Consider the following 26,395-nt stretch of genomic DNA (forward strand, 5'->3'; position numbering starts at 1 on the left):
AATATTAAGTTTGCTTTTTAGATAAAAAGGTTACCCAGTAAAACAGATAAATGTAAACATGGAATGCGAACTGTGATGTGATATAAAAGCCATGATGTAATTATTAGCAAATATGGTAATATAATGGTGCGTATCTACCTGTAGTCCACAACCACAGTGCCCAGCGTGTACAGCCCTTCCACATCCACTGCACCATACGCTCTCACTCCGTTCAGGTCGTTGGTGGGGGCGGTGTGTGCTGCAGCATCTCCTCCCAGCTCTTTGTAGTGATCGCGGACATCAAAGCCCAAGCTGAAGAAGATGTTGTTCCAGATAAACATCTGCATGCGTGTCTCCTCGCCGGGATTGATAGCCATCACATTTCCGTCAATTACCGCCATGGCACCACGCGTAGCTGCTGCAGCAAAGTCGCTATGAACCTGAAAGAAGTTTGGTTTTGAGTCTTTTGCTACTCTGGTTTCTCTCATCAAACTCATCTCATTCTTTGTACACTTACCTTGAAAATGGCTCTCTCTCTCAGCAAACGTTCTGGCAAGTTCTTGCGTGGGAGCTCTCTTGTTGTCTGCAACTCTTCATTCCAGTCTCTGGTCTACAGCGAAGACAGAAAAGTTGTAATAAAAAGCCTTGCTAAAGAGTACCGATACCATGTAATAATGCAACGGACAAACGCACAAAATCATGCATAGCCTACCTGGCCAGGTATGTGTTCCTCATATCCTAAACGTGAGGTGTAGGCATCCTCTGCCCTCACACAGTCCATGGCATGATCAATCTGGGGTGCAGTCCAGCTGTACACCTGGAACGGTGTGGCTATTCTCTCAAATGGATGTCTCTGGACTCTGCAGCACAATCATTTAAAGATATTTTATTTGTTTACTTCAAAGCTGATAGAGACGAGGCGAATCAAGATCAGGAAGCGTTATATAAAATGATACAAACTATAAGAATGTGTGGTTAGAAATTCCACTAAAGTAATTTTTCTCAGTAATTTTCAGATGTGGTTGATACAGAGCCAATTTCACTGCAGGGTCATTTTTTAAGTATGTGCTTTCAACTTGGTGCTTCATACCAGGAACTACAGGGTACTGATCATACCAAACAGTACTAAATATCCAAGGCTAAAATTAGCTTCACCTAATGACTGACCCTCATAAAACTGTATTTAACTGTTATATCAGAAGAAGCACAGCACCTGGAAGCAAAGTAAAATATTTCCACAATGTTTTTAGTTTCAGATATATGGAATAGTGTATATTCCAAACAAATAAAAAATAAAATAAATAAATAATCATGTGTGAAATTGCGTTCATGCAATGCAGTGGAAAATGTGGTCCAAGTTCAGTCCTTCATATATTCCTGAAACAAGCTGGAAACATGCATAATTAACTGAAGCCCTCACCTTTTCTTCTGCAGGGCGGTGAAGTTCTTCTTAAAGGCTGGGCTGATCTGACTCAGCAGTTCCACCAGAGAGTGGCTCAGAAAGCTGGGGTTGGCAGGCTTAGGGTTGAAATTGTAGGTGGTTGACCTAAACAAAACAATTATTATAATTATATTATAATTATACTTTATACCAAAACAACCATAGGTGGTATAAATATAGGACACAACATTATATAAACAATACAGAAAAAGAAAAAAGACACACTTAGAGATGTATGATGCTAATTACTAAAAGGGTCCGGTTGTACTCACTGGTTGAGGTAGAATCCGCGTGTGGAGGCAGTGATGCTGACGTGCCGCTCTTCTACTGTCACAACGTACAGGTACATAAGGTCTCCGTGCATTTTCCTGTTGCCGGGCGGAGGGTTCCAGCCACTCATTGTGAGGACCTTGAGGCACTGAAGTGGCTATAGACAAAATATATTATAAGCAAAGACAGATCGTCAAGTCAGACAATAACAGGAGATGTCAATATGATCTTAATATAGAAATATATTTCATCACAGTAGGCGTTTGTGAGAGTATTGTGGTGATTGTATGTAAATAAATTTGCCTCTTGACCCTACATTCACATGGGCAAGTGACAAGACTTGTGTGGGTGTTGTTAATCGCTTCAAGATGTGCATTATCCGTTACTTTTTCCATTGAGAACCAGAAGCAGATACACTACATTGCCAAAACTTAATGAAAACCCATATGTGGTTCTTTCTCAAACTCTAGCCACAAAGTTGGAAGCACACAATCATATAGAATGTCTTTGTATGCTGTTATATTACCATATCTCTCCACTGGAACCTAGAAGCCCAAACCATGACACTGCCCTTGTGCACAAAGTGAGATCCATAAAGACATAGTTTGCTATGGACTGGAAGAACTTCAGTGTCCTGCCTCTGACTCGACCCCACTGAACACCTTTGGGATGAATTGGAACATCTACTGCACCCCAGGGCTCCTCACTAGACATCAGTACCTGACTTCACTAATGCTCTTGCAGCTGAATGAACACAAATCCATGCTCCAAAATCCTTCTCAGAATAGTGGAGGTTATTATAACAACAAAGGCTGATTTTCTGAAACAGCGTAACAGGTTCGATGTTGTAATGAGTGCGAGAATTGTGTTTACTGCACGTTTTAGCTTCATACAGGCTTCACGAGCAGATTAGCAAAGAAATATTAGCTATGTACACTCACCGTACTTCCTTATTTTTCTTCATAAAGCAAAATTATTTCTTTTATTGAAACAAAATGTAAATAGAGTTTAAAACGAAGAACTGAAGAAAGTTTGGACCACATGTCTATAGAATTGGTATAATAAACTGTTCAATCTTTTGGATCTGTCCTGTATGCCGTCAAACGTTTGTCACTGAACTTGTTGTTCTGTGTCATGCACATACGCAGAAAATGAACGGCCAGTGTGTCACATGCTGCTGTGAAAGCAGGGTGATTCTTACCTTCCAGTCTTTGTTCTGTGGCTGGAGGGGGACTAGGGGGCGCTCTTTGCTGCCAGGCAGAATGTGTTCAGGAGGAGTACAGTCGATCTGTTCAAGCTCACTGCCCTTCTTTTTACGTTTGCCACTATCTGTAGGAGTGAGAATTATTGAGCATGAAATCAAAGCAGATCAGACTGCAGCTGTTTCTGTTGGCAAGTGAGCGAACTGTTACACACACCTCCAAGATCTCCATCTGTGAAGACACTGAGGAAGGACAGAGAGTTGCAGTCTACTCCATTGTAAGCATCCGAGGGATCCAGGCTCTTCAACAGATCTCTTATATGACGAACGTGAATGCGAGCCTCGCGCACTGTATAAGGCTCTGAAGAGTGAAAGTGAAGGACAGATACATTAAAACCTCTAGGAAAAATAAATTAAAACAAAATCAACCAATCGAGTAAAAACAGCTCTGCTCTATAAATCATACCTTCTACCACTTTGAGCAGGGATCCCTCTTGAAGTCCCTCAATGGACTTTAACTCGGCAAAGTTGTCCAGCACATTGCCGTCGAGCTGCAGAGAAAAACAAGTGCGATGGCAAGTGTCTTCACGGTCCATAAGCACTTGGTGGATCTCCTGCACCATTTCCTGTGGAGACACCTGCATAGAAAAAAAACCAAAGAGCATTTTTTAAAATAAAGAAACTCTTCTTCTCATGTCTCTGTATTGAAAAGCAGGAGCAGGACTGATGTACCTGCAGGTCAAATGGCTCGATTCCTGGTGCCTGAATCTTCACAGTGAAGCCAGTGTCCTGAATCACGATCACCTCCTGCTCGTTGGAGTCATCACCCGCATCAGGATCAGTGCTGCCATCCTGCTTGGACTCTGTCTCCTCGTGTCCTCCGTCACCATTCATCACTGCTGTAGCTGCACCGTGCGCTGTGGAGAAAAGCAGCATTCAGTTTACTGGAGAAATAAACCGGCACATTTGGGCTAATTACATAGAATGATCATATATAGATTCCACAAGGTTCTGAGGAAAACGTGTCTTGATGACTTAAAAATTGACCAAAAGTAATTCCTGTTGAATTTTAACCATCATTACATGTTGGATTCCCTCACTCTGGACTTTGTTTTTTAGTTTTTGCCTTTCACTGGTTGGTATATAGCAGGCAAAATTTACACTATACTATTATGTAGTCAGTAGTGTGATCCAGTTAAATGCTGATGTTATAACAGACAAACAGGCAAGCATTAATTACCCAAAAACAACCAACAATAATACAGGAGATATCGCTAACTTTATTTTTAAGACAATTGGCTGGATGTCAGCTAAACAACTTCTGTTTCATAGCTGGATTTTCTTGTTGGTCATGTTGGCTGTGATCTGAACCCGATTATAACTGCTTCTGGCCCTCATGGTTTCAGACACGCTTGATTCTATCAAACTGCGGTGAATTCGAGTACAACTTCACCACAAACACACATGCGAGCACATTTTGTGCAGTAGGTCACTTCACCTCTTGTGTGTCCCAAAACATTTCCATGCCACGTGTGCTGGCACACGTGTTGTGGAAACTAGCGTTGTGGTCATCAGCTGAAACATATGCGCAGGTTACTTTACTTCTTGAACAAGTGCAAAATGTGTTCAAATTTACTGGAATTTTGTCACAGTTACAGTGCAACAGACCACCTCCTACAGCTACTCCCAGGTTCAGTACCACAATGTGCTTTCCTCTACACATGACATTACCAATTTTTCATGTAAAACTGTGCTCTGTTTTGGACCAGAGTGCAAGTGTAAAAGTTGTCTTAAAAGCCGGACCCTTATGAGACTGGACTAGCTAACCCAGCCTGTCGGATTTTACCAAAACAACTCAATAATGACAGAAATAAACAGATCAAACCTCCCAATATGTGGAACCCAAGGTTAAGTTGCCCCCACACACACAACCAAGTGAGAGCTTTTGAGGAATCCTAGAGTTCTTAAGTCAAGTAAGAAGCTTGGAATTAAGGTAATTAATGTCCAATATGATCATCTCACTAGCAGCTGTGCGATCTCTAAATCCTGCTTCAAGCCATTCAGTTAGACACAAAAAAAGAAGAAAAAAAATAAAATCACACATCAGTTGTAGAGTCAGACACTTTATTGTGTCCCCAGTTCAGCCCCTACAGAGCTCAACAAAGCTGTTCAAAGAGTTTTCTTTAAAAACAGCAGCAGCTGCTAATCTTGAGAATGTGAACATTCATGCTGAACTCAACAGCTGACTACACCCATGCCAGTGCTGGAATACCTGACTCCATTCCCAGCACTCTGAATCTGTTCCACACAGAACCTGTACATTTATCGCACGCGGCCTCAAGGCTGGAGGATAAATCACACTTTATCAAACACCCTACTACACCACAGCTGCTTTTGTTAGAACACAGCCAGGGCCAGAGAAGACCCAGTGTTTGCTTTCAGACAAATGCAACTTGTCCTTGACTGCCTTCAAGGTAACCAGTCAAGGGGGTCAGGGTTCTAGCAACAAACATTAGGCATCCTGTTACACACAGGGCATAAATCAGATACACAAACATAATGAGCACTGGATAACGAACATGTCACACACTTACACAGAGAACAATCATTTATGTCTGAAATTTGACTTTTAAACAAATCACATGCCAATGTGACACTTTTGAACCTCACTGCATCCAATGAGGAAAACTGCAATTACAACAAAATATTGACAAGCCTTCATCTTTTCTACAAAACTAGCAGCTCTGCCTCTGATATGGCAAAGCTAATTTCAGAGCTGGAAAATGCTATTTAAACGCTACAGTTTTATATATATATATATATATATATATATATATATATATATATATATAAATAAAAGAGCCTGCAGCTTTATTACTAACCCAATACTACAAATTGCAAAAGAGGCCTATTTGACTTAAATAGTGCAAAGTGTGAATGGGGTAAGTTCATCACCATATTGCACAACTTCAAAGACGATCCCCGTGCCCTTCTGTCCCCTCCCAGCGGCCTGAGTGAAGTCCATCCGCCCTGCACCCTCTTCAATCCTGACCAATAACCCTTAGTTTTGCATGAGCACAACAATACAAATCAGACAAGAAAATTTTTTAATGCACAAGTCTAGCCTCCCCATTTCCCTGAAAAGAACAAAATCCCAAACCACTCCTTTCCGACACAGCAGATGTGATGATCCTAAGCATTTATGCATAAACTCCATCTGATTCATACAAATTATTGAAATTCTCTTCACATCAGGTTGGTCTTGGGCATGATTCGCCACTGAGGAGAATCTTAAGTAGCCTATTCACTGTTATCTGTTGGTAAATATTATATTGTTGGTAAATCATTCAATGACAGACCACAGTGCAGGTTTTCTACAAGCAGCACTCACTTCTAAACAGCTTTCTTGTGTTTTACTCACTTCACTAAACACACTATATCCACGCAGGTCAAAAAGTGAGGACTCTGACAGTGAAAAAAAATAAATAAATAAAGACAGCAAACCCGAATGTGTTGCAAAAAGAAGCATTTCTAATTTCTTAATACAACTCTCTGTTACGAAGTTCATTCTTGATGCTTCATGACAACTTCTAGAGTTTGGGAACAAATCATTAACCTCATTAGAACCCTAATGCCATAAAGCTCAGGAAACAGTGTCCAAGTTACGCTGGGAACAACAAAGACACGCATTAATTTACAATAGCTGTAATGTAGAAATGTTAGGACTCATCTGTCAACAGTCTACCTTTAGAAGGAAAAAACTGACAGCCAGGTCACAAAATAATAGTATTTCATCTCAAAGTGGATCAAGCCAGATGCACCAAGGATGAGTGCTTAAGAAGCCATGGCATGGAAGAAGACCTGCATTTACCCTGGAGACACACAGACCCCCTGCTGACCGGGCTTAATCTCCTGTCCAACTCACCCACACACACAAAGCCTACTGACTGTCTGACAATCTAATGCTCAGGTGTAGATCCTGCAAAACACTTGCTCTGGTAAAAGGTCAGAAGCTGAGCTGCAGTGGAGGCTGCTGCAATACATTCAAGAACACAGTGCAGTTTATCCGCAACCGGTACTCCGAAAAGACTGATGTAATCACCTGATCAAGCAGAATCAAACAGAGCCTGAAACAGTCAGATCACATCTACCTGACCACCTCCATTCCAGCTCTGACCACAACACCGCTATTCCAAGGTCCTTGGTAAATGACACTGAATGAGCGCGCTAGCCAACTCAGTGCGCGCTAAGTTGTAGAACTTGGCCGGCTGTTCGACGCAATCAAAGATATGAAGTTGAAATGGTGGCATTAATGTTGGAAATGTAATCGGTACAACAAAAAATAAATTATATATATATACATATTATATATACATACATACACACAGCACTTACCGGCAGGATCGCTCTATACTGAACAGGTAGCAATAACCTTCTATCGGCATACAAGCACCACGACTTTCCATGTGCGGCAACTTCCGCTTCCCAGTCAGGGCATTATCATACAGTTAGTTTTACAGGGGGGGGGGGACGAGTGGGAAAAGAAGTCCGCATAATAAACCCGACGTACGTGACCTGGTAACTTCACTCAAGTTATGACCCAAATATCATTATTCAATATGAAAATATTCTGAAAAGACTTGAAGCTTAGTGAATATTCAGTTCATAGGAAAGTCTCAGTACACACACCCCTGTTTCTGTGTCTCGAGTTGGTCCGTTCCAATGAAGGTGACCTTCGCCGCTGCACGCTGTTACAGAACATGTGCGGCGAGGCTCTTCACGCCTTCGCTAGGGAACACCATGCTGAATTACAATCCGCACAGTTTTATTCGGTGACATGAGTACGTTTGGATAAAGGAAGCCGCCAAAGACACGAGGCTTAACCGAGAGAAGACTTAGTAGTAGCAGTGGTGCGATAATGCTAATGAAGAACACGGAGAGCTGCTAGCTTCGCAGTGATTAGTGATGTCTGGCACGCAGACACACTGATGTTTATACTGAGAAGGGGCATCTATCACTGTGCCATGATCTTGACAATAACACTTATTATCCCAATCAAGCGATTTGCTCAACACTGAAAGAACACATGCGCACGCGCGCACACACCTGATTATTGTCTGAAGGCTCCATCCACGTGACACGTCCTTTTACATGTCCTGATCACTGTTAGTTAGCATGCTAGTCTATGCTAAGGTGACACATGTAACTTATGTGTGTACACATCTCTGATCTCTGATCTGTTTCGAGACATGACAGACTTTAATAGCACATGTTGTGCACTCTGATCACCTAGTTACCTGTCTAAATGACTAGAGTAAACAGTATAGCTGGCTAGATTCAGCTATTTCCCCCCTCTCCCAGGATAAACGTACCGCATGGACAGCACTCCTTCAGCTGTTTCTTCTTGGTGTCTTTGCTGCTCGGTGCCTCTCCCTCCTGAGAGAGCTCCACCGTGGTGCAGGTCGCCACTGATGCTGCTGGTATCTCATCCGTTTTGCTCACCATGATGTAAATTTCCACAAACAAGCAGCTGTCAGAGTCAGCAACAGAAAACCCCGTTGCTTTGGGAGGTCAGGTGTAGAGATGTGTATGTAGAGTGTATCGGTGTTGTCCGGTCAGAGAGGTGAGCTAGCTGCATGCAGACACATCAAACAGCACAAAAACAAGTTCACATTAGCAGGAAGAAGGACAGGTCTCCGGGCACAAGCCGACCCACGTGTTTTCTCCTCCTCTTGACCTCTCTGTCTTTGTGTTCATCCCACCCCTTACAGAGCAGCTACGGCGAGCGCAGCGGGACATTTCAGGTAGCATTCGTACAAAAGAGCAAATGTAGGTTTTGGTAAAGCTGACAAAAGCTGACATTTTAATCATGTAAAGCACCTACAAGACAAGCGCTCTGTAAATACAATTACATATATATAACCATCCCAAAGGTTTTGGGACACCCCTCCAAATAATTGAATTCAGGTTTTTTTTTCCAGGGGTTGGGTTAGTTCCAGTGAAAGGAACTCTTAATGCTTCAGTATACCAAGACATTTTGGACAATTTCATGCTCGCAACTTTGGGACATCTGCCTTTCCATGCACATGAATGTAATATGGAGTTGGCCCACCCTTTGCAGCTATAACAGCTTTAATTCCTCTGGGAAGCCTTTCCACAAGGTTTAGGAGTGCGTTTATGGGAAGTTCTGACCATTCCTTTAGAACTGCATTTGTGAGGTCAGGTACTGATGTTGGATGTGAAGGTCTGGCTCACAGTCTCTGCTCCAATTCATCCCAAAGGTGTTCTATCAGGTTGAGGTCAGGTGAAGTTCCTCCACACCAGACTCACTCATCCATGTCTTTATGGACCTTGCTTTGTGCACTGGTGAACAGTCATGTTGGAACAGGAAGGGGTCATCCCCAAACTGGTCCCACAAAGTTGGGAGCATGAAATTGTCCAAAATGTCTTGGTATGCTGAAGCATTAAGAGTTCCTTTCACTGGAACTAAGGGGCTAAGCCTAACTCCTGAAAAACAACACCTGAATTCAGTGATTTGGAGGGGTGTCCCAAATCATCATAGTCAGCACGCTTTGAAATTGTGGTATGCAGAAATTTCTTTTTTTTTTTTAATTAAATTTTTCAATATAGCATTACATACAGTTCTTACATCCCGCTTATACATTTATTTACAGGATAGGGGTTACTCTCCAAATAGCCCCCCTGCACACACATATACAAAGGAGGTAAAGTAAAAATGACCAAAGAAGTAGGTTAATTCAAGTCCATACAGTTTAATCCATTCAGTTTATTTCCATTAGACATACTTCACATATATAAAGAGGGTGGAAAATGGGGGGCATTAACTCTAATTGTCTAATGTACTATCTATTTTTTTATATATATTAACCATTTTCTCCATATCAAACATATCCTTTACAATCGCTAGCCACTCTTCTTTTGTTGCTGGATTCTCATTCAACCATTTCTTGGTTATTGCTTTTTTACTAGCATCCAATACAGAGACGAATTTCACAATGCACATGTCAAAAATCTTAAAGGTGGATGGACTAGAAGAGCACATTAAATTCCACTGCTGTCAGAAAAGGACAGGCGTCTGAGCCGACAGTAAGCACAAGCTTACCAAAACTAGGCAGCTGAAGATTAGGTTTTAAGACAGAGTGATGTTTCGCCAATCTTCAGCTATTCAGGTTAAATGTACCGATGATACTGTAGCCACAGACATCTGTTCTGGGCTGACAGTGCAAGCCAGTGTGCTCTTCTGCTGTTACGGCCCATATCCATGCCTGTTTTGTATTGTTGTTGTTGTTTTTCACATTATTCAGCTAAAAGTCTAGATTGATGTGAGTAAAAATCTCTAAAATTATAATTTCTGAAATTATTACATCAGTCCAAATAAATGCTTCTATAGGCCATGTGTGTCTCATTAGTTCAGCATAGCCCTATTGTAACCAATAAAGAAAAAAATACATGAAATGAGCTGTATTGCTGTAAATTGCTGTATTCATCTTGTGGTATGAAACATTTTCTGGCTAAAGTGATTAGCGAAAAGTGGCTTGGGGTCGGTTGTGCCCCATTTGTCTCTATAAAAGACTAGATTACTTTATCAATCAGTTCTTATGTATCTCAACCGAAAGCCTGATGATATGTCTGGAAAAACAGGAATGATTTCACAAAGAAGCCTCAAGAGACAATAAAGGATACAACCTTTTTAATATTGTGTCAGAGAATACAGTGTATTATTGCAAGATTTTGGTGCACAATGTCTCATGTCATATAGAGACTAAAGAGTTGACAGGTAACTGGTTTGAAGCGAACAAAATGTGGTTGTAAATCCAGCAGGAAGCTGCCGCGGCATAATAACAAAACCTCTACATATCATATAACAGTCAAATAGTTTTGTCACTCTGAGTAGGGAAGACAGTTTCTCAGTCTAAAATCTGAACCTCTTAGAGGTAACGAAACCCCTAAACTATCAATAGCGATTAAATACAAAGTAAAGCATTTAGAAAAAAACAATTTAAATGCGTAAAATGGTGGAGGTTAAACAGCTGATTATATACTGTACGTACTGGATGGCATTTCACTACCATCCCTGGAAGTCTAATCACAGTCATAACAGTAATAAAGCAATAGATGTATAAAACAAAATGTACTGGTGGTATGCTTTATACAAAATGTCATTGAAGTAAACCTTACAGCTACAATCCTAATGCTCAGCATAATGTTTACAATTACAGCTCTGTGCAAAAGCATTAAGCCTAATTCAGACTGGATGTACATGTCATAATGACTGGGGGTTTTGTCCTGTCCCGAAGCCAACATGTCAGTAATTTTCCCACACCTGGAAAGACTATGCTATAAAAGGACTTCTTAAAATAACCCCATGTAAAATAAGCACTGTCCAAATTGACATGATGGCAAAGAATCCCTCACAATCCTTTCTTTTTTGACATATGGTCACATTATGGTCATGTGACCTACTAATGATCAAGCACAGCCACAAACCCCAGCACAAGAAATGAAACGTTAAAATGAAATATAATGAGAATGTTACTAAATACTATGAAAGAGAAGTAAACAGTACGAGACAAATTAAAGCAACATTTGGCGTGAACACAATTTGACTTAAATTTGCATCATGTTCACTGCTGTGAAGTTTTATAAAGAAATCAGCTACAGGATTTTCCATATGCCTTGGAGAACTTGCTGTAGTCCTTCTGCTGTACAGACAGACTCAATCATGTCTTTTTCTTTTAATCTAAAATGTGATCTAGTCCTGACTTAATGGACATGAAAAAATCTGTAACGTTATATTTATTGGATGTGGAATATCTGCATATCTAAAATGTTTTAGACATAAAATAATGCATTAAAAAGGCAATTCATATATTAAAAAAACACAAAGAAAAAATCAAACTCTTGCACATAATTTAAAATACAGACTTTCCGCACATGCATACTTGAAGCGCGAAACTGAAGCGAACATTATTGTATTGAAAGCGGGATTTAATATAGTTTGTAAAATCATTTTAAAATAGGAACATAAGTATTCATCCCCACTGCTGTGAAACCTCCTGTGAAATTGATTTCTCTTGTAAATAGACATGATTGCAATGTTTTTTTTTTAGCTTGCTAATGAAAAATTACATCATTAACACATTTTATCAGTGACTTTACGGCCCTGAGTTTATTGCTTTATTTTTGCTCCGTAGTGAAATTTCACAGACTAGCTCTTTTTTTTAATCTAATTTCCAGTTTCCAAGACAATAACACTGAGCCTAAATTCATTTGTTTGGGGCGGATTAGGTATATATACGACACCCCTGCTCTAAAACAACAAGCTCTGGATTAAGGTTTAGCGATCTTTCAGTTAAATGCAAGCGTATTTAATTTAATCTAAAAGTGACAACAGATCGCCAGGGATACATTACATCTAGCCGTGTTTTTTGCAGTGTGTATCTGCAGGATCCTTGACAGGACTAGGCTTAATCTGTCTCAGGAAGGCTGAATTTCATTTCACACACTGTCAACATCTAAGCTTCAAAATGGTCTCATCAGCTATGCGTATATATTGCTTGGCTTGCACGGAAAGTGTGTTGAATCCTGTTTGATCTCACACCACACTGTAGCCTAAAACACACACTTACACATACTAGAGCCATCCAGCGCTTGAGAAATAAGCACTGTCTGAAAAAGACGCACATTCTAGGCATAACTTTTAGATTTACAAATGATTTGTTTTCCAGAAATGACATACAATATTCGGCAACAAGAGTGAATATGAGTTGTAAATAAACCTTTTTAATATAAATCAAACTGAGTTTTGTTTAAGTGAATATGAATAGCTTATGAATAGCTTGATTTCATTTTTAGTGCGTACGATACTGCAGCACAGATCCTTTATTTTATTTATTACTTGTTAAGCAAATATTTATTTTATATAACTTTATATTATATTTTTGGTGGAGCTGCGGGTGAACATGCTCCTTGCACATATTGGCCAATGCTACAGCTTTTCTCCCTAAAACTACACAATCCACTTAGAAACATTTTTCTAGTTTTATAGTTTGTTTGGATTTTATCTGGATGGTAAACCAGCTATAGACCATTTTTGTGCCTTTTTATGGTGTGGGCATCAGTTTACTGGCATAAATATGGGTCTAGTGATACCCTTAGCTGGAAGTCAGTGGAAATCAATACAAACTTATTCTGACTCCTATTTTATTTCAGTGATTCTATGATAAAACATTTCTAACCTGATGAGAGCGCTCTGTCTGCCAGGTTGAACGTCTCCAATCACAGGGCATAGGGGTTCACGAAATGGTTCGGTGAGCATGAAAATGATGCAAATCCTGCATGCGGGTCCCGACAGTGACCGTATCTCAACGCAATTCTATATTTTGGAGATTTTGGACCAACATGTTTAGATCATTCTCTCCATGGCCATCATCAGCCAGATCTCATCTGAGTGAATGTCTTTTGTAAGAATGCTGTTCATTCTTCCTATACCGTTCTACAGACTGTAGAATTCTGTGACGAGATTCACTAAACTGAATCATGGTGGCCCAAAACTTTGCTAAGTCTCCAGATTTTTGGTATTTCCACTTTTCCAACATGGTATTTATTTTGTCACCTATCTGTACATACACTCATGGTTCAGTTTATTAGGAACACCTCTACAACCTCACATTCATGCAGTGAACTAATCCGACCATCATGTGGCAGCAGCGCTATGCAAAAAGTCATACAGATAGAGGTCAACAGTTTAATGTTCACATTAAACAACAGAATAAAGAAAAAGTGTTTCGGAAAAAGTTTTTCAGGAGCTGGGCTCTCCTGGGATTTTCACACATAACAGTCTCTAGAGTTTGTGGTAGTCTAGAGAATGATAAGTGCACAAATAAGCAAGGATACAGGTGTTCCTAATAAAGTGGAAGGTGAGTGTATGTATGGCAAGCCTTTATATTTTAGACCATGATGCAAAACATAAAGCACACCAGGGCCACCTTTTTTTTTTTTTTACAGGTCTGAGAACGGTATGTTTGTGGGCCATTTAAGAAGCGTCTGAGTTTGTTTGTTAATAATGGATGCAAAAAATCTGTCATCAATCAGAGACCATGTGCAAGCACACGTGGAACATTCTAAAAGGGTTTTTGAAAAGATTCGAAGCAAACCACTGATTCCTAACACGATTAAAATATGATTCCTACTTGATTCTCCTAAAGCTTATCTACCCACAAACACACAGATTCTCAAACTCTCTACACTAAATAACCCCTGAGCCTTGATCTACAGCGACCAGTTCCCAAATCTCTACTTTTATACACAGCTGTACTGATAAAACAGCTGCTTCTTGCTTATGAAAAAGCCGGAGTTTTCATATGTGCACTCACTGCAGTGCTCACTTGCTTAAAAAAGTGTCTATGAAATATGATGAAGAATTACCAAGATCACTGTATAGCAACAAAACCTGCCTGAATACAGCATTACTGCACTCATGAGCAAGGGCATGTAGGTAACAAATAGCCAAGACACAGAGGCACCCCACCACGTGGACAACTATGAGCTGCCCTATGGCTGTCCTTCCTAAGGCAAGGCGAAACCACACAGCGGTGCTGCGTGCTGCGGCCAGTCCACTGGCCATTAACGGCTAAGAACAAAAATCTAAGTATAAAGCAAATATAGAAAATAAAGATGTCCGCCAGTGCAGTCAGTGGTAAGAGGTAAACAGCACTGAAAGAAGCAGGCCGTTTTTGCAAGACAGCACTATCACTTTGCTTTACTCTCAGCAATAGCTGCTGTTTTTACAGGAACCGTGGCTACCAGCCTGCTGGCCGAGTCTCCCTGATCAGTTTCATCTGGCTCCACTCCTCCTTCTGCCCCCCGCAGTGTTTGTGTGTGATGCTGAAATGCTCGAGCTGTTGCCGGTCTGCGTGGGTGGAGGAAGAGTGCAGGATCAGGCATGGCCATGGGCTCCTCGGGACCTGTCACCCTCTCGCGGGGAACACACTCCCTGGCCCGCTCGGCACGGAGGTGTGAGCACGCCCTGACGCCGCTGCGCCTTTTCGGTTTGACCGTAGGCGCAGTGAAGTTGTCATGCTGAGACAGGCTAAAGGAGAACGGATTCTCTGTCTCAGCCACTTCATGTCGCCTTCGATACTGTTGCTGTTGCTGTTGCTGCAGCTTTTGCCTGGCGGCATGCAGCTGGAACGACAGGTAGGCAGCAGTCTTGGTCTGCTTCTGCAGCTCGGAGTTCAGCGCATTGCTCCTGTGGCTGCGCTGCTTGAGCTCTTCCAGGAAGCGGCGCTCTTTCTCCTTTAGGCTTGCTCTCAGAGCTCCCACCAGCACCCCCTTGTGGCTCAGCTCATCACGTAGTTCCTCCTGAGAGTGCACCTCATCTTGTAGCCTGCTCTCCACGGCCTGACAGCGTGCCTCAAGCAACTCCTCTTCCTCAAGTACCTCTAACAATGTACACACACACACACACACACAGGAAAAGAAAGCTATTTAAGCGGTGCTCTTCATGTCATTACTGCATGCCATTATTATATGCTTGACTCCAAGCTCCCATGTGATCTTAAAATAACAGATGAACAAGCATTCAGGATATGAACAATCTTTTAATGGCTCTGTAAGTATAATAACAACTAAGCTAAATAATGGATGGGTATTAAAAGGAAAAGCTAGACAATGGCAAAGGACAAAATGACTACAGACAAGGATTTGAGAATTATTGAGCAAATCCTAAACCACCAGACCGCTAGCAGGGTGTGCCATCTGTTCAGGGTTACAAAAAGCTCTGCTCTTCTGTTATACTGGAGTTATACAGTGTCTGTTAAAATAACATCTTTGTGTATTTTTCATTAAAAGCAAAACTCTTCTGCAGTCAGTCAGATAAAGAGCAAGCTGTCCACCTAAAATATATCTAGGAGTGGAACATGAGGTACGAGTGCAGCACTGGGAGGCAGATTATTCCAGGTTGATCATTTAAGTCAATCAAATACCTAGACCCTGGGATGTTTTATACAAATACTAAAAATATATGCCAAACAACAATATAATATCAGGCATAAATCTCAAGATATATTCAGTCCAAACTACTTACACTGAATACACTGGGACTTTTGCACATGGTCCAAAGGGGACTAACAGGAAGAGGTTTTCCTTCAGTCATTATTATAAAGCTTTCAGATATATTTTCAATTCAAACAAATTCCTCACAAATTTAATTCCTTTAGGAAAATCATAGGCAAAATGACCAGTTAAACACATTTAAATATTAATTTCAGGTGTTAAGACACTCAAAATATGGTTTCTATCAAAGAAGAAGTATCAGAGCGAACACGAGGAATGAGTGCATGAGCTTCTCTGGAGTGCTCACCATTTATCATGACATTTTTTATCTTAACTACATTAGCTTTGAAGCTATTAGGTGTCATGCAGTGTCAGAAACCACACACATCATTTATTTGAGACCTCAAATTTAACTCATGTTGCATCATGTTAAAGTAGCTCCCTTACTACATTTTCCTTTCTGATCTCTTACATCTGGAGTGAGAGGAAGATTAAAATGAAGTATTCCAGAAATTATTTCAGTAAGACCGATAAGCAAAACTCCAAGAAGAGATAAATATTAGAACTCTATTAAGAGATAGATCAAAATATAGAAGTTAAAACTCTAAAAATAAATAGAAATTAGATCTCTAAAAATAAATAGAAATTAGACCTCTAAAAATAAATAGAAATGAAACCTCTACAATGCGATAAACAGAAAATAGAACTCTAAAAATCAACCAATAGAAATCAGAACTCTAATCTGAGATAAATAAAAAAATTAAACCCTAAAATGAGATTATTAGAAATTAGAAATTTAAAATAAGATAAGATAGAAAGAAATTAGAACTAGAATAAAATGTATGGAAATTAGTGTAACAATTAGGACATGTAACAATCAGGAGGCTAAAATGAGGTGGATAAAGAGTGAAATACATTTCGTTTAATGTTCTCAGTTGAATGTTTGAACTGAGCAGTAGATGCTATGAAAAAAAAATGACTGCCATCACACCACCTTAGGAAATATATAAAATATTGGATGCAATCTTATTTTCTATTCCCTCTTTACAGCTGCAGTAGCTCTGAGGCTTCTGCAGGTATTCCCTGTAGCTAAAGCCTTTCCTTCCCCAAGCGCATCCAGTCCATCAGCCACCCAGCAGGTCTGATTCAGATGAGCTCATGCAGTGAATATAGAAAATGCAGTGTTATCTGATCCTCATTACTACCCATCCTTTTGTTTAGGCTCCCTCCCTTCTCCCTTGTAAAGCCTTGACTGGTCCCACTTGGCAGATCTGACATCATGTTAGATGAAATTAGGATTTGAAATGATTTGTTCTGCAAACAGCAAAATGTTCAGGGACATGTGATAGGATTCTGATATTTTACTTTGATTAAAAAAGCTGTTTACCAAAATACCCAGCTGCATACTGAACCCCTTTATGTCTATGCTCAATTTTTCAGTAATTTTCACTACACCCCTACTGCACTCAACCTCTCTGTCTCTCTGACTAATACAATCTTAGCGAGAGAAAAAAAACATGTTGTAATTGGATATTCCCAGTGGGACAGTACTGAAGAGGAGAACAGGGAGGGGAAGGGAAAGAGGAGGAGAAGGTCTGTGTGGGACAGATCAGGAGAGAGGTGGCCTGATGATGAGAAAGGAGGATTGTGAAATTCTGGCATCAGCTCTTTGCATACCCTTTTATTAACCCTTTTACTATTGAGATAGATAAATATATTTGTGGAAATGTGCAGTGGGGAAAGAAGTAAAAAATAAGGGCAATTTTTCAGTTGGGGGTCATTTAATCATTAACAAGTCAGCTATTAACAGACAGAACAAACTGCTTGATCAATACTATCAGTTTACAGACAGAATATTTGAGATTTGAATTGGCTGAGGTATTAGTTTCCCTTAACAAGACATTTTTATGTTAGCTACATTAGCTTGGTATTGAAGCTATTAGGCATCTGAGTTTGTGTTTATACACCGATTAGGCATAAAATTATGACCGCTGACAGGTGAAGAGAATAAGACTGATGATCTCCTCATCATGGCACCTGTTAGTGTGTGGGATATATTTGGCAGCAAATGAACATTTTGTCCTCAAAGTTGATGTGTTAGAAGCAGGAAAATCAGCAAGCGTAAGGATTTGAGCAAATCTGACAAGGGCCAAATTGTGATGGCTAGACAACTGGATCAGAGCATCTCCAAAACTGCAGCTCTTGTGGGGTGTTCCTGGTCTGCAGTGGTCACTATCTATCAAAAGTGGTCCAAGGAAGGAACAGTGGTGAACCGACGAAAGGGTCATGGACCGCCAAGGCTCAGGATAATGTGCCGTGCCACAAATAAAAAATGGGTGTGGTTACAGGAGTGGTTACATGAGACCCGCCCAGGGTGTACCCCTGCCTTTCAACCAATGTGTGCTGGGATAGGCTCCAGCAGATCCCCATGACCCTAATTAGGGAAAAAACGGGTATAGAAAATAGATGGATGGATGGTTTGATGAGCACAACAACGGGTTTGAGGTGTTGGCCTCCAAATTCTCCAGATCTAAATCTAATCGAGCATCTGTCGGATGTGCTGGACAAACAAGTCTGATCCATGGAGGCCCCACCTCGCAACTTAAAGTATGGACTTAATATAAGGACTTAAAGGATCTACTGCTAACATTTTGGTGCCAGATATCACAGCACACCTTCAGGGATCTAGTGGAATCCGTGCCTCGATGGGTCAGGGCTGTTTTGGCAGCAAAAGGAGACCAACACAATATTAGGCAGGTAGTCATAGTGTTATGCCTGAAAGTGTAGATAGTTTTTTTTTTGTTTAAACTGTGACAACAAATTTCTCCTCTGAGGACAATAATGAATCTAACCTAAAAGCCTAAAAGTGACTGATGCTTACCAGCTAAGTATTGCATAAATTAAACCTCTAAATCTTCACAACCAGTTTGACAAAGAACAAACTGGTTGATCAATACTATGATGATGCTATATAATATCTTGGCTGATGTTTTAGTCAAGTTGTGAGAAACGTTCTGACTTGTACATGTATTTAAGAGTTTGCTCTTGTTCTGAGAAGTTCTGTGAGGGGAAAAGGAGAACTGCATACTTATTCTAACTGTAGGATTCTTCAGGCCTGCAACTTTTGTCCACTTGTCAATGAAAACCTTTAACATGAATGTCTTATTGTGTATTTAGCTAATATTGCTTTCCTGGCTCAATCTTTGTCTACATCAGTAGCTTAGGTGATTTAAGTTAGGTTAGCTTACAGCCTTATGAGAAAAAATGTAAAGGTAGCTACAACTGACTTTTTGTTTTCTGGAGAAACATGAAGATACCATCAACATCAGGACACACTATGGCTGCAAGTTACACTATATGGCTAAAAGTATGTGGACACCTGACCACCACGTCCCATTCCAAATGTAATCCCCTTTTGCTCTTATAATAACCTCCACTATTTTGGAAACGATTTCCAATTGAAATTTTGGAAAGATGCTGAGGGGATCCAGCAAAAAAGGCATTAGTGAGGTCTGGTACTGATACTGGGTGAGGAGGTCAGAGTTCCAGTTCATCTAAAAGGTGTTTCGTGAGGTTGAGGTCAGGGCTGGGTAGGCCACTCCACCCTCAGCTGTTTTTATTTAGTGTGTACTGACATTGTCATGCTGGAACATGTTTTGGGCTTCTTAGTTCCAGTAAAAGCAAAATTGTAATTCTACAGTATATAAAGATATTCATTACAACTCTGTGCTTCCAACTATATATGGGTGTGATGGTCAGATGTCCACAAATGTTTATAGCCATATAGTGTGTTTTCAACTGCTTGGATATCTAAGAAGTGATGAACGTTGGCTACATTGCTGTTCTTAAAACTTATTTAAGCTAAAATGCAGATTTGTTGTAAAAACACTTCATTGATTTTGAACCTGTTTGATAATGGCTAATTGTTAAATCATGGACAACTTGGTTCCTGTAACTAGTTATGGACCAATAATATGTAGCTAGTGCCAAAATACTGCTTAGATTATTATTACAATTTTATACTATTAATATTACTATTATTTACAACTACTTGATCAAACGTAGCTAAATTGTCTCTATTTTTCTAATTTCCTCCCACCTGTCAGCTTAACCCCATTATACGACAGCTACTAACAGTGAAGGCTAACATGTATTTCCTGCAAGTGACACATGAAGCCAGCCAACCACAGCATTTCCAACTGCTGCACATCCTGGATCCCAGGGTAACATAACACACTCTGTGGAAAGTGCCATCTGCCCTCTTCTGCATCCATGACCTCACTATCACACATGATTGACTAGTGTCCCTGTGACTAACAGGGGAAAGATGGTATGCTGTTTCTCCCACCCAGAAATCACAGCCAACTTTGTATCATCATCAGGCTTTCAACATGCAATATCCTGATAATAGAGCAGGTGCAATTTTGGTCCTATTGTTTTCACTTTGTTTTCTACAAACTGGCTGGTGCACTGGACCACAGACACACAGGATGATGGGTTATGTAGCATAGACTGAATAAATCAAATGAAGGGATTTTAAAAGACTGCTTTATTGCAACCACTTAGTTTAGGAATGATATATTGTTGAATATAGCTTGAGTAGACAACATTTTCTTTTCTGATGCTGTATAAAAATTCACAAATTCACCCTTTTCACAGTTTAGCAGACTTGACTTTGTATCCTCAAACACAACTGCATGGCTGCAGGGGGCTGTCATGCTGTTTTAGTCATTCCTAATGAGGGGTTTCTAAAACGTAATAGGATGTAGCTTAAAGCCTAGTTTTATTAGAACTCATACTGCCATGTAGGAGAGTGGACGTTCATAGGGATGAAGGATATCAATGTTAAAGCAATCCAGGGCTGTTTTTCTGTGTTTCTCTGTGTCTGTGTGAATGTTTGAGCACTCACCTGCTTCACTTTTGCCAGGAGGTTTTAAATTCAGCTCATGGGTCAGTTCTGTAACATATGTGACAGAAAATTATTAGAGTCAAGAAATTCACCTATGGGCTGAAACAGATGCTGTTCTGGGTAACTGTACCCATTTTTACAATTGCTGAGATCATTCTTACATTTCATGAAGCCATGAACATGCAGAAGTGCTTCCCTTTTCTCTTCCTCGAGCTGTTTCAGCATTTCCACAAACAGGATCAGGTGGACCTCGTACTGTATTACACAAAGCCCATGCTGCCAGGAAGCTATTGACCTGCACTGCTCTCGGTAGAGTCTACACCATTCCATAGAGAGATGGGGGGAGGGGTGTGTGTGGGCAGAGCTGCATCCCTTCCTCAACAGAGAGATGAGTGGTATAGTCCAGCTATCGCATGCACTCACACTAATGTGCATTCTTGGGCGTGGCAGCATACAGTGTGCTTACATGGGTATACTATTTTCACATATCCTTTATAACTGAAATAAGCTTTCCTTTATAATGTTTTTTTGTACAGTAAGCGGTATAATAAGGACTTTACAGTTTCATCCTTCATTTAATTATCTTGAGGAGGAACCTTGATTATGAACTCTGTCTTACTCTCAAAACACACTATATTACTGAAACATTGCACTAATGTTTTTTATGTCATTACAGCTGTAATGTTTCACATACCTTAAATACAAAATCTTAGAAAATGTCACCTTGGTTTGGCTCAGTAGAGGATTAGATTTGGATAATACTCAGCGCTTTCATACAGATATAAATATAATTAAATACGATTTGTGTATTTCTGTAGTAACGTACTGTAGCACACCATGTCAGCCAGTCCTGTCACTACATTCCAGCTCTGCACAGCCTGATTCATAATACGACAGGTTAGCAAAAAATATCTCCTTGGCAAAATTGGCTGTATTTATGGATCGCTTTGCCGCTGTACTGTTTCAGCACTTTTGACACTACCTCTGTGAAGTCAGCTGTCTTGCTGATAAAAGCACTTCCTGTAGCTGTCCCATTTACTAGCTCTATTATATGCACCTGCTCAGGATTCTTGCACAGATGCTATATGATGAGTGAACGTGTGCACATGTTGGCGCATTTGTAATCTCACCTGTGCAGCGTTTCTGCAGGGACAGGATCTCCAGGTGTAAGCCGTGCAGCAGTGTCAGCTGTTCCTGCCGCAGGAATATGATGCTTCTCTCCACACTCTCCACCTGCCTCGCCAGTGCACTCCTGTCCATCACCACCTGTGGCCGCTTCACAATGAAAAAAAGGAAAAAAGTTATCATCTTTTATCTACGTGAATATGCAAAGGATCCTGGGTCAATCTTGAGTACAGTTTCTGTCCTTCCAACGTTTGCATAACTTTACTCTGAGTTATCTGGTTTTAACCCATCTTGCAAAAACATCATGGCAGTAGTCCAAACTGTCCCAGGTGTGAACATGTGTGTTTGTGCGTGTGTGTGTGGTGCCCTGAGATGACTTACATCCCATCCAAGGTTTATTCCTGGGTAAACCACAACCGTGAACGGGATTAAGCATGTACTCAAGTTGAACAAATGAATGAACATACAGACACACCTTGGTGAAATCAACTGATAACCTTCTATAAACAGATTTACCCTGAAACTTCAGCATCTTACCTTCTAATAAACTGTTTACTGAGGAGTGATTTATTTACCTGCGATTAAAGTGAAGTCTTTTGTGATCTCACAGGAAGTTAAACCAGTTTCATCTGTCACCCATGCAATCCCAACCGACCACTGAACCCATACAAAAACTACAATTAATCTATTGTAAAGCATCTTCACAGGAGCTGTAGCAGCAGAGTTAAGCCCCACCCCCACTTCCCATCTTTAACAGATGCATGCTTAATACTGTATATGGTTACCAACACTATGTTAAACATTAAAATGATATTTATAAACGGTGTATTTTCAACATCTGTAAGAAACACGTTCGAATGAATAACCAAAAACGATGCAATGATAATTAGCAGTTTATAAAGCCTGTGTGACACCTACCAGGCTCTCCATTAGCGCAGGCTGCATTGACACCCAAAACGAGGAAAACAAAAGCTTTACAAGCAAATGAACTGATCCACGAAATGAATATCCAGGTTTATATAAAGTCCACTCCGTTCACACAATGCAGGGTAAAGCCTGGACGACATCCTCCGAGCAAGCAGGTCGATGTCCAGTGAAGCATTAAGACATCGTTACCACACTGACGGTCACCAAGGTTACATGAGGCAATGCGAACAAATATTAAAAGATACGACGTGCATCACACTGGCCTATGGGTCTGTTACAAAAAAACCCCAAACCAAAACAAAAAAACCCTAACAACGACAATTTACAGTAGATCGATATTTCCTGCGCGTGGCCCTAGCGCCTTTTCTGCAGCACGGGCGCGTGCCGTTTTCTTCACACGCCAGCAGGGCGACGAGAGAGCTGCGCGCGCCGGATCAGCGCCCAATCTGATTGGATGAGGAGAGCGCGCAGAGCGGCCACAACAAACACAAGCACATCTGCATGAATCCAGCAAAACATATAGTGGCAAAGATGGGACACAAAATATAGTGGGTGGGGGGATTTGAATTAAATATGAGCATTAAATTTGTTTCTATATGCTGTATAAAATGAACTACAGTAATGTTTTTGATTTCTTACCTGGGGCGTTGCTAGGCATACATTTCTACTGGGGCACGAGCTCTCATCAATCCAAATTGTCTTGAATGCCTAATTTATATACTCTGCATTCCACAAATATAACAAACAACAATGTAAGGCTAGACTAAAGAACATTTGTTTAAGACAGCAATGTCAAATTAAGTAAATATGTAGTAAATAAAATAAATATATCCTTCTTCTTTTAAGAACAACAGTAAACAAAAAGTATTGTGCTGTAGGCTGAGTGTCTCTCATGTCCAACACTCTGTCCTGGTTCATTTCTGGAGCAGTAAACTGTACTGTCTTATGTTTCACTTTACTGTGACTCAATTTGCAAAGCTCCTCCTTTTCAACTGATGAGACAGCATGATGGTGAAGTAATCAAAGCAGCTAAATCTGAGCACCTACACACTCGTACCTACATCATGCTACAGCAGACTGCCTGAGGCTTTAGACAGTTTAATCAACAAAGGATTAGTTTGCTTTCAATTAGTAAGACAAGAATTGGTTGCAGCCTCTGTGTATGCTCTGGGACAGCTTGTACATTTCCCCATCTGACCACTAGAGGGCGACACGACAGGAATATTTCAATGCCTTTGTTTATGTTGCACTTGTGATGTTTTTTGGGGGGTTGTTTTTTTCCTTACTATTTTTTTGCTTTTGTTTGATTACATGCCCTATTCCGTACTGTCATTTGCTGCCTTCCTTTGTCGAGTAGTACTGTGAAGTCCTTTTGGTTTCTCAGTGTTGTTTTTTTGTGTTTGCTGGTTTCCTTTTCTCAGTAAGTCACCTTGCCTGTTTTCATCCTGCATGTTAGTTTGTACAATGGGTAAAACTTGGGCCCTCCTGCTAGAGGAGGAGGGTGGTGTTACATTTTCTGACAGAAAGCCCCATGAGAGACCCAGCAGGAGATCAGTCAGTCATATGGATCAGAGAAGAAATTTAATGTAGCCGTCTTAGATCTAAGTTGGAGTCTCAAAGACTAGACTTCTAAACTGGCATGGGGACATTAGTCAGTACCTGACACAAGCCCTTGAGCACCCGACCCCCCACCTCGCCCTATCAGAGATGTTGCTCTGTCCCAGAAGTCCGGAGTTTTGTGATCTCAAAGAGCATGACGGATTGTAGCATGTTAGAAGACTGGTTAGATACGTGGGAGCTAAACCATTTAGAGCCTTGTAAGTTAGTAGCAATGGTTTGTAATTCTAAACTTAACAAGTAGCCAGTGCTTGAATGATAATATTGGGGTTATATGATCATATTTTCTTGACCTGGTAAGAACTCTGGCGAACTGTGAAGATGCAGGACAACCACTTAGTAATGCATTACAGTAGTCCAGTCTGGAGGTCATGTATGCATGAACTAGCTTTTGTGCATCAGATACAGATAAGATGTTTCTTAGCTTGGCAATATTTCTAAGGTGGAAGAAGGCTGTTTTTGTAATATGGGAGATTTGATTTTCAAAGGACAATTTGCTGTCTAATATATAACACCCAGGTCACTGTCGAGCTAGTAGTAACAGTATATCCTCCTCAGTGCAAGCTGAATTGTGAGAGCTTCTGTGTACTGGTTTTGGAAGTAATATCTGGGTCTTATCGTTAAGAGTCATCCAATCTTTTATATCTTTAACACGCTCAGTTAATCTAGATATTTCATCTGGTTTTGATGAGATATATAACTGGGTATCATCATCATAACAATGGAAACTAATCCAATGCCTTCTAATGATGTTACCTAAGGGAAGCATGTATATTGAGAAAAGCAGAGATGTACTAAATAAGATCCTGGGGTTGTTTTGGTTATTTTCTATGAGTTTGCTCGAACAGCTTTTAGAGCCTGTCTATAACTGGACATACAGTCTTTGTATGCAATTCTAAACACCTCTAATTTAGTTTTTCTCCATGTCTGCTTGAGGTTACAGGTTACTCTCTTGAGGGTGTGAATATGACTATTATACCATGTTTTTTCTCTAAACTTTTTAATCGAATGGAGCAAGCAAACTCAATCATTCGGCTGTTCTGTCAGTTGAAAAAGGAATTCTCAGCACTATATATACTAGTATGGTAATTGACCATTTTGCTCAAGTCAAGTCCCTGAGATACTCTCTGATGATTCCACCCTCAAAGAAATAGGATAGAAAAGTCACCAAGAGAAAGTAGACAAGATACAAGCAGCAAGACAGATGAGAGAATGAGAGAACAATAAGGGAAGAGAGGCTGTAAAAATAAATAAATGAAGAATAATACATACAGTAGTGGCAGCATAAATGAGGAATGAAATAGGTGCAAGTATAATATAGATTATTGTAAAATAATAACAATAAAAAAGGATCTACACGGCACTGCTTCACACACAGGCTGTAAAAGAGATAATATTGCATGGCATATCTGTGAGAGAGAAAATGTAATGACTTTAATGAACTCCTTTTTAAGTAGCAAGACTCTGAAATGATGGAAGGAGTCAGAAAAAAGATTGAATGAAATTTTCTAAAGTTGCATACTGTTTGTGTTAATTTGTAATGATTATTAAACAATATTACACAAAAATGCCCTTACAAAACGTGTTATTCTTGCTTACCCCCTTTCCCTAATTAGCCCCTGATGTTTCGGGCTCAGCCCCTGATGTTTTCAAATCCTAGAAATGCCCCTGGTCTGTAATATCATTTTGAAGTGAAGTTTTCTTGGTGAAGTGTGTTTTTCATTTTTTCAATAAATCACCTAGTCCTTTTTAATCCAGTATTCGGGTCTTATCCTATAGAACAGGGTTGAAACCTGGAGACTAGGGTTCAACACCCACCTGTGGTGGCATCACCATTTTCTGACCTTTA

The 26,395-nt window shown here is 40.3% G+C and overlaps 2 protein-coding genes across 4 annotated transcripts in view; both read right to left on the reverse strand.

Moving 5' to 3' along the window:
• The window catches only part of LOC131368205 (lissencephaly-1 homolog A), a 43,739-nt gene extending 35,094 nt beyond the window's left edge, over positions 1 to 8,645 (reverse strand). For 2 of the 3 annotated variants that reach the window (XM_058414182.1, XM_058414181.1), the window contains exons 1-10: positions 8,264 to 8,645; positions 3,624 to 3,808; positions 3,358 to 3,529; positions 3,109 to 3,252; positions 2,892 to 3,019; positions 1,693 to 1,847; positions 1,400 to 1,525; positions 692 to 839; positions 497 to 589; positions 139 to 419 (exon numbers count right to left, since the gene is read on the reverse strand). In XM_058414182.1, the coding sequence (XP_058270165.1) occupies positions 139 to 419; positions 497 to 589; positions 692 to 839; positions 1,400 to 1,525; positions 1,693 to 1,847; positions 2,892 to 3,019; positions 3,109 to 3,252; positions 3,358 to 3,529; positions 3,624 to 3,808; positions 8,264 to 8,396 (1,565 nt within the window). In that variant the 5' untranslated portion in view covers positions 8,397 to 8,645. Of the gene's footprint in view, positions 1 to 138; positions 420 to 496; positions 590 to 691; positions 840 to 1,399; positions 1,526 to 1,692; positions 1,848 to 2,891; positions 3,020 to 3,108; positions 3,253 to 3,357; positions 3,530 to 3,623; positions 3,809 to 7,286; positions 7,426 to 8,263 lie in introns of those variants that run through there. The other variant, XM_058414183.1, reaches the window with a different exon arrangement.
• Positions 8,646 to 9,844: 1,199 nt separating this feature from the next.
• Positions 9,845 to 23,316, reverse strand: ccdc92ba (coiled-coil domain containing 92Ba). The gene is made up of 4 exons (XM_058412989.1): positions 22,921 to 23,316; positions 22,008 to 22,152; positions 20,878 to 20,925; positions 9,845 to 15,355 (listed from the first exon to the last, which is right to left on the reverse strand). Exons 1-4 carry the CDS (start codon positions 22,945 to 22,947, stop codon positions 14,664 to 14,666), a joined length of 912 nt encoding a protein of 303 aa, XP_058268972.1. The 5' UTR covers positions 22,948 to 23,316; the 3' UTR covers positions 9,845 to 14,663.
• Positions 23,317 to 26,395: the final 3,079 nt, after the last annotated feature.

The sequence above is a fragment of the Hemibagrus wyckioides genome, linkage group LG17 (assembly GCF_019097595.1).
Source record: "Hemibagrus wyckioides isolate EC202008001 linkage group LG17, SWU_Hwy_1.0, whole genome shotgun sequence".
Classification (NCBI taxonomy): domain Eukaryota; kingdom Metazoa; phylum Chordata; class Actinopteri; order Siluriformes; family Bagridae; genus Hemibagrus; species Hemibagrus wyckioides.